The sequence below is a fragment of the Sander lucioperca genome, chromosome 14, assembly GCF_008315115.2.
Source record: "Sander lucioperca isolate FBNREF2018 chromosome 14, SLUC_FBN_1.2, whole genome shotgun sequence".
Taxonomy (NCBI): domain Eukaryota; kingdom Metazoa; phylum Chordata; class Actinopteri; order Perciformes; family Percidae; genus Sander; species Sander lucioperca.
Genome location: NC_050186.1, coordinates 1,548,888 through 1,556,019, shown reverse-complemented (window position 1 = coordinate 1,556,019; position 7,132 = coordinate 1,548,888). Strand labels below are relative to the sequence as shown.

Here is a 7,132-nt window from a genome sequence, read left to right as displayed (position 1 = left end):
CTACATGTTTAGACTTTCTTACCTGCCACAGAGGAAGAGGAGCTTTGTGCTAAAGCTTCTGCTGTCCCTTCTTTACGCTTCAAACTAACCAATAATAGCCTGCATAAAAGATGATTATGCCTAATGAGATGGAAAAAACTTTTGAACTTTTTAAACTTTGAGAGCAGTAAGAGTAAACTGCGGAGATCAAGGAGAAACATTGGTGTGACTTTTTCAAGATGGACAGCTGTGAAAATGGTAGGCACCCTCTGTGAAATCCATGGAAAAAGTTGCTCCTTTAAAAAAAAAAAAAAGGTACCATGGTTAATGACGTGTGTAGGCAGGCATGCATAATTACACTGTTTTGGAAACAGTACATCCCTCAAATTATAAACTGCAGATTAAATCTGCATACCAAAACTGGTGTCATGTAATGGCTACAAGTTTTTAATCAAGTGAAAGAGAAGACTCTCATTCGTCTATTACCAAGAATCTCGGACTAATCTAAGAAAGTATAGACTTTGCTTTGTAGCAAATCCTTGTAGCGTGTCGATTCGTTCTCTGTTGTTATGTAGACATGGTGGCATTTTGCCACTTGCCTCAAATTCACTAAAGATAAGATCTCGGACACACAGCCCAACTGATGTTGTACATGTAAGCTTTGAATTGGATTAGCGCTCCGTGTTGCAAGGTTATGTGGAAGGGATGGGCCAGTAACAGCCCATTGCACGACTGAGTAAGCCTACACACTAGAAGGTGATTTCTTCCTCTCTTCAGCACTTCCTCTTCTTCAGACTCTACTGATCCCCCCCCCCCCCATGCGTCTCCCATCTCCCTGCCTCTCTGTACCTCATAAATCACCATCTGCAGTACATGTGTTTTGTGTAAGACGTGCACAGTCACAGAAAAACGAGAACGAGAAAGAGAGAAATTGAGAGTGAGATTGGAGACACTTGGCAAGGTAATGAAGAAGCCACATTTTTTTCTCCTCATACCTTCCTACTGGCTCTGTTGCTCGCTCACTCGCTCACTCCCTGAGCTGCTACACGGACTCCGTCATCAAAACACACAGTGAGGCGCGTGCTGGCTTGCTCACACTCTGTAGCTTGTGGACACACACATTCACACACTGTTTCACACTGGAGCCAGCAGTCAAGATGCAGCATCAGGAGAGCATGTCTTCTGATTCCCTGTCAGGTAAGTGCAAAATTAGATGAGTATCTATGTCATCCCTCCCTTCTCCTGCATCATTATTCATCATGTTCCCCCTGCTTGTACTGTTAAATGACACATTTTCTCTCTCGTTTCCCTGGCTTCTCTCTTCCATTCTCCCTCTCTGTATCCATCTGTCCATGTTCCTTTTTGTGTGTTTCTTTTCCTGTTTATGTATGCCCATGTGTATATGTGTTGTGCTTTAAGAAGTGATAACCATGATGATTGTTATTGTTGAAAAACAGGAGGTGTACCTTTTTTCCCATATGGCAATGCTGGAAGAAGTGCATTATGGTGGAGTAGCGCCTGCTGCCTCACACCAAAGCACAGCTGTGAAAGTACATATGGACGAGAGAATATTGCATTCTTCTAACCTAGATACAATGACAAAGCTTGTGCTACTTAACGCTGGGATGCTTGTTTTCCTCCCTTTTCCTGTTTAAGTTGATTGTCATACTGTAAAGTGTTGTTTTGAGTGTCCTCCTTTGGAGAGACAGCACAATTTGCATGCTTACTGCTATGAAAAATCAGTTAATATACAACGTAAGAGATCAAATCAAGTGGCTTGGTTTGTTGAACAGTGGAAGAGGCTGTCTGCATGTGCAGTGGTTGGCCTGTGGAGGTTGGTAGTTGTCCTTGGTGACGAGGACGATCCTGCTGGGTGTTGAGCTGGAAACCAGACTGTGCACACATCTTTCATTAGTTATGTCATTAATTTGATAGGAGTCACTCAATGGTAACCTGGGAGGTAAAACATCATTGTTGGTCAGGTTTCCTTTTGAACTGAATGCCAGGTTATACCATACTGGTGAGGATTATGGCATTTCAAATCAGGAATAAGAACTTGTTTTTCTGTCCTCGTTGCACAGTATCAAAATTAATTAAGGCTACTCAAAACCTGAGAGCAGAAAATAATGAGACTTTGTATGGTGAAGGGAAAATGTAATTTTGACTCCATTTCAACTCTGAATGACTCTGAAGATTAAAAGCTAAAATTAGGTTTTTGGGCTTCTCATTCACCAACTGTTAAGGCCAAGGTTCTGAACCAGAACACAGAGAAACACACGGACACAGAGTGACGATTCAAAAACGTTTTAATGAAAGTTCAGTACTTATAGCAGCCACGGACAGAAAACACAAGGGAAGATGACTCAGAGCTGGATAGGGGCTGAGGCGGGCAGGCAGTGGTGTGTCCAAACTTTGCTTCTGGAATCCAAGCGGGAAGGTAGGAAAGCTTGAGCGTGATGAGCTGATGGAACAGCAAGACACAGCAGCAGGTCTTGAGGTGTAGGTCTGGACAGGGAAAACAGGACGTTAGCAAGAGCAAGAGGAATATAACACTATGACTAAACTGACACAAACAAAGTTCAACTTGGGAGCCTAGTTACCACACTGGTAGGTGCAGAGAGGTAGATCGACCGGCCACGCCCCTTGACCTACTTCCAGGCAGAGTCAGCAAAACACACATACAGACACACAGACACAGAGGGGAAAAAAGGGGAGAGACACACACAGGACGGGAGAGAGAACAGCTGCCCACATAACAGTACCCCCCCCTCAACGGGCGCCTCCTGACGACCCACTAGGTTTGTCTGGATGATCACGATGGAAGTCCTTAATCAACTGCAGATCCAAAACAAAGCATCCTCCCAATCGACCAGATATTGGAGGCCTCTACCCCGCCTGCGAGAGTCCAGGAGCCTCCGGACCGTGTAGGCCGGATGGTCGTCAATAATCCAAACAGGTGGTGGAGGATCCACAGGCGGACACAAAGGGCTGGAAGACACAGGTTTCAGTTGAGAAACGTGAAATGTAGGGTGAACCTTCATACCCTGTGGCAACTTCAACCGGACCACCGAGGGGTTCACAATGGACTCCACCACAAATGGACCCAAATACCGAGGCAACAATTTGCGCAACTCGGTACGAAGAGGGATGTTCTTAGATGAAAGCCAAACCTCCTGGCCAGGTTGGAACATGGGTGCAGGTGTCCTGTGCCTATCCGCCACCCTCTTGTTCCATGCAACGGTCCGAAGCAGGGCTTCCCGGGCGTCGCTCCAAACTTTATGGCAGCGGCGAAGGTTCTCCAGAAACGAGGGAACAGCCAATTCCTTCTCCTGGGCGGGCAACAAGGGGGGTTGGTATCCCAGGGCTACCTCGAAAGGTGAGAAGCCGGTGGCAGAGGTGGTCAAGGAGTTGTGGGCATACTCTATCCATGGCAGATGTTTGGCCTAGGAGGATGGATGCTGAGCAGCCACACAACAAAGGGATGCTTCAAGATCCTGATTGGCTCTCAGTCTGACCGTTGGATTGAGGATGGAACCCTGAGGACAGATTTACAGATGCAGGTTGGGTGGTCCATTGCCCGGTCCAGGGTCCGTAGCAAGTGATGTTTTCATAAGTGACTCAATCTCCCACCGTACTGCAGCCACAACACGTGAGGAGGGTAGGACTGCTTTTCCTGGCGAGACAGAGCATCAGGTTTAACATTTTGTGATCCAGGTCTGTATGTCAAAATAAAGTTAAACCTACTAAAGAACAGGGCCCATCTGGCTTGATGTAAGTTGAGTCTTTTGGTAGATTGGATGTATGCCAAGTTTTTATGGTCGGTCCAGACCACAAACGGCTGCTCTGCTCCGTCCAGCCAATGCCGCCATTCCTCCAATGCCAACTTCACAGCCAGTAGTTCTCGGTTTCCAACGTCGTAGTTTCTTTCTGTGGGAGACAATTTCTTGGAAAAGAAAGCACAAGGGTGAAGCTTCTGGTCTGTGGGGGAGCGTTGGGAAAGGACAGCCCCCACCCCAGAGTCAGAAGCATCCACCTCCACAATAAACTGCAGAGCGGGGTCAGGATGTATTAATAACTAACAGGGGAGGTAGAAAACAGCTACTTAAGCACACAAACAGCCTGTTCAGCTTCAGGGGACCATTGGAAAGGGGTTTTTGGGGATGTGAGTCTAGTGAGGGGAGCCACCACCCAACTAAAACCCTTAATGAACCTCCGGTAAAAATTAGCAAAGCCCAAAAACTGTTGAAGCTGCTTACGGGTAGTGGGCGTGGGCCATTCCGTAACTGCCCGGATCTTCTCAGGGTCCGCGTTCACCTGCCCGCTCTCAACGATGAAGCCGAAGAAAGGAACTGACTGTTTGTGGAACTCACATTCCTCAGCCTTAACGTACATCTTATTCTCCAGGAGACGTTGTAGGACTTGCCGGACGTGTGACTCATGTTCCTCGGGAGACTTGGAAAAAATTAGAATGTCGTTAAGGTATACAAAAACAAAACAGTTTAAAAAATAGAACATCGTTCACCATGGCTTAGAACACAGAAATGACCCAGTGGAGTGTTGAACACAGTTTTCCGCTCATCCCCCTGCCGGATTCTGACGAGGTGATAGGCATTCCTGAGATCGAGTTTGGAAAACACTGTGGTGCCCTGCAGGGGTAGAGTAGGAGGAGAGTCACCAATATATTTCTCCATCGCCTATCTTTCTGGTCGGGACAGATTGTAAAGACGACTTGATGGCAAAGGAGCACAAGGAAGCAACTCTATGGCACAAGCATAAGGTCTCTGGGGAGGTAACGAAAGTGCCTTGTCCTTACTGAACACCTCCGCTAGGTCATGGTATACCTCCGGGACTGATGACAGATCGGGTCGAGCAATGGGGAGTGCAGGGTTTTCTTCAGCGGGAGGAACAGCTGACCCAAGACACTCAGAATGACAGTGAGTGCTCCAACTGAGAATGGAGTGATGTTTCCAATCAATTTGTGGGTTATAGAGGGGTTGTAGAAGCGGACATGACTTTCAATTGAATGATTTCACGATGGTTGCTAGATAAAACTAATGAAACGGGGGCGGTTTGATGAGTAATCTCCGCAAGGAGGTGACCATCAAGGGCTGTAACATGAAGGGGAGTTTGAAGTGGCTCAGTGGAAATACCAGCTTGGTTAACTAAATTGTGATTAAATGATCCTCTGCACCAGAGTCTATGAGGGCAGAGAGCGGCAGGGACTGAGTTTGGTAGAGCAATGTAGCTGGAACTTGTAGTCGGGGAATTGTGGGTTCTGGATCCAATTCCGGGTACGCTAGTAGACCCACTTTTACTAGCGAGCCTTGTCTTTTGGTCGTTTCAGACACTTAGCAAGAAAGTGTGAGGCGTCCCCACAGTACAGGCACTCACCCGCCTGGAGGCGTTGCAGTCGCTCAGGAGCACGACCCAGTTGCATTGGCTCCTCCTCAGCCCTCGAGATGGGGTCTGGTGATGAGGGAAGCCGTCTCCGGAAAGGTGAGGCTTGGGAGGTTGAAGGTGTGGTAACTCGCCCTATGAGATGTGGCCAACCTCCTCTCTCCCGGCGCCTCTCCCGCAACTTGTTGTCAAGCTTAATAGCAAGGGACACGAGAGAATGCAGGTTATTTGGTTCGTCACGGGTTGCAAGTTCATCTTTAACTGATTCATTCAAACGTTAAAAAATGCTCCTTGAAGTGCTTCCTCGTTCCATTTGGAATCCGCCACCAGAGTCCAAAACTCAATTGAGTATTCTGCCACACTGTCCGTGCCCTGCCTCAGATTGAATAGTCTTTTTGAAGCGTTTCCAGCATGGTCAGGATGGTCAAAAACAGTTCTCAACTTAGTAGAAAAATCTGCAAAGGTTAATCCAGTCATTTGTTGATTAGAGCATACAGCCTCATCCCACACCAACGCTCTCCCTCTAAGCAACCCCAGAGCATAATGTACCTTAGAAGCCTCCGTAGAGAATGAGAGTGGTCTTTGTTGAAAGATTAGTCCGCACTGTAGCAAGAATCCACGGCACTTGTTCAACTCTCCAGTGAACGGCTCTGGTGATGTAACTGGGGGTTCCCGGTGGAACGGAGCCGCCGTCATGTCCGAGGAGACAGCTTGAGGGACGGGAAGCTGAGGATCAGTGAGAGGTGGAGAACTGCCGACAGACATATTAGTAATTTTGGAGATTAGCTGGAAGACCTGACTTAGCAGTTGGTGGTTGTTTTCCAATAAAGTACGAATTAGTTGGTCATGTTGCCCCAACAAAGCCCCTTGGGACTGGATAGCTCGCTGACCGCTATCCCCGCTAACCTCGTGTTGTTTCTCTGTAGTGTCCATGGCCAGATCGTTCTGTTAAGGCCGAGGTTCTGACCCAGAACACAGAGAAACATACACGGACACAGAGTGACGATTTAAAAACGTTTTAATGAAAGTTCAGTACTTATAGCAGCCAAGGACAGAAAACACAAGGGAGGATGACTCAGAGCTGGATAGGGGCTGAGGCGGGCAGGCAGTGGTGTATCCAAACTTTCCTTCTGGAATCCAAGCAGGAAGGTAGGAAAGTTTGAGCGTGATGAGCTGGTGGAACAGCAAGCCACGGCAGCAGGTCTTGAGGTGTAGGTCTGGACAGGGAAAACAGGACGTTAGCAAGAGCAAGAGGAATATAACACTATGACTAAACTGTTCAACTTGGGAGCCTAGTTACCACACTAGTAGGTGCAGAGAGGTAGATCGACCGGCCACGCCCCTTGACCTACTTCCAGGCAGAGTCAGCAATACACACACACAGTGTTGGGAAGGATGCAAACGTATTCCGTTACAGAATACAGAATACATGCCCAAAAATGTAATTTGTAACGTATTCCGTTACATTACTCAATCTGAGTAACGTATTCTGAATACTTGGATTACTTCCACATTGAATTGCATTTTATAAGTGTAGGATAATGCGGCCATCACATACAGCTTACTAAACAGGTCTTCTGGTGTGTTCTTCTGTTCTAACTGGCTGAATGTGTACCTAAACAAGGAGACAGATTTTTGTATTTGTAGTCCCGAACTGCATACTACAAAAATCTAACCGCAGTCTAAGCTACCACAAGCTAATTTTAGCTAACGTTAGCTAGCATGTCAAACAGGGCTAGTCAGTCTTTCAACGGCT

At 47.1% G+C, this 7,132-nt stretch overlaps 1 protein-coding gene across 4 annotated transcripts in view; it reads left to right on the top strand.

The window, feature by feature from the left end:
- The first annotated feature begins 924 nt into the window (after window positions 1-924).
- Window positions 925-7,132, top strand: part of LOC116062793 (disabled homolog 2-interacting protein) — a 169,970-nt gene continuing 163,762 nt past the window's right edge. For 3 of the 4 annotated variants that reach the window (XM_031317475.2, XM_031317474.2, XM_031317473.2), the window contains exon 1: window positions 925-1,176. In XM_031317475.2, coding sequence (XP_031173335.1) covers window positions 1,137-1,176 — 40 coding nt within the window. In that variant the 5' untranslated portion in view covers window positions 925-1,136. The remainder of the gene's footprint in view (window positions 1,177-7,132) is intronic. The other variant, XM_031317477.2, reaches the window with a different exon arrangement.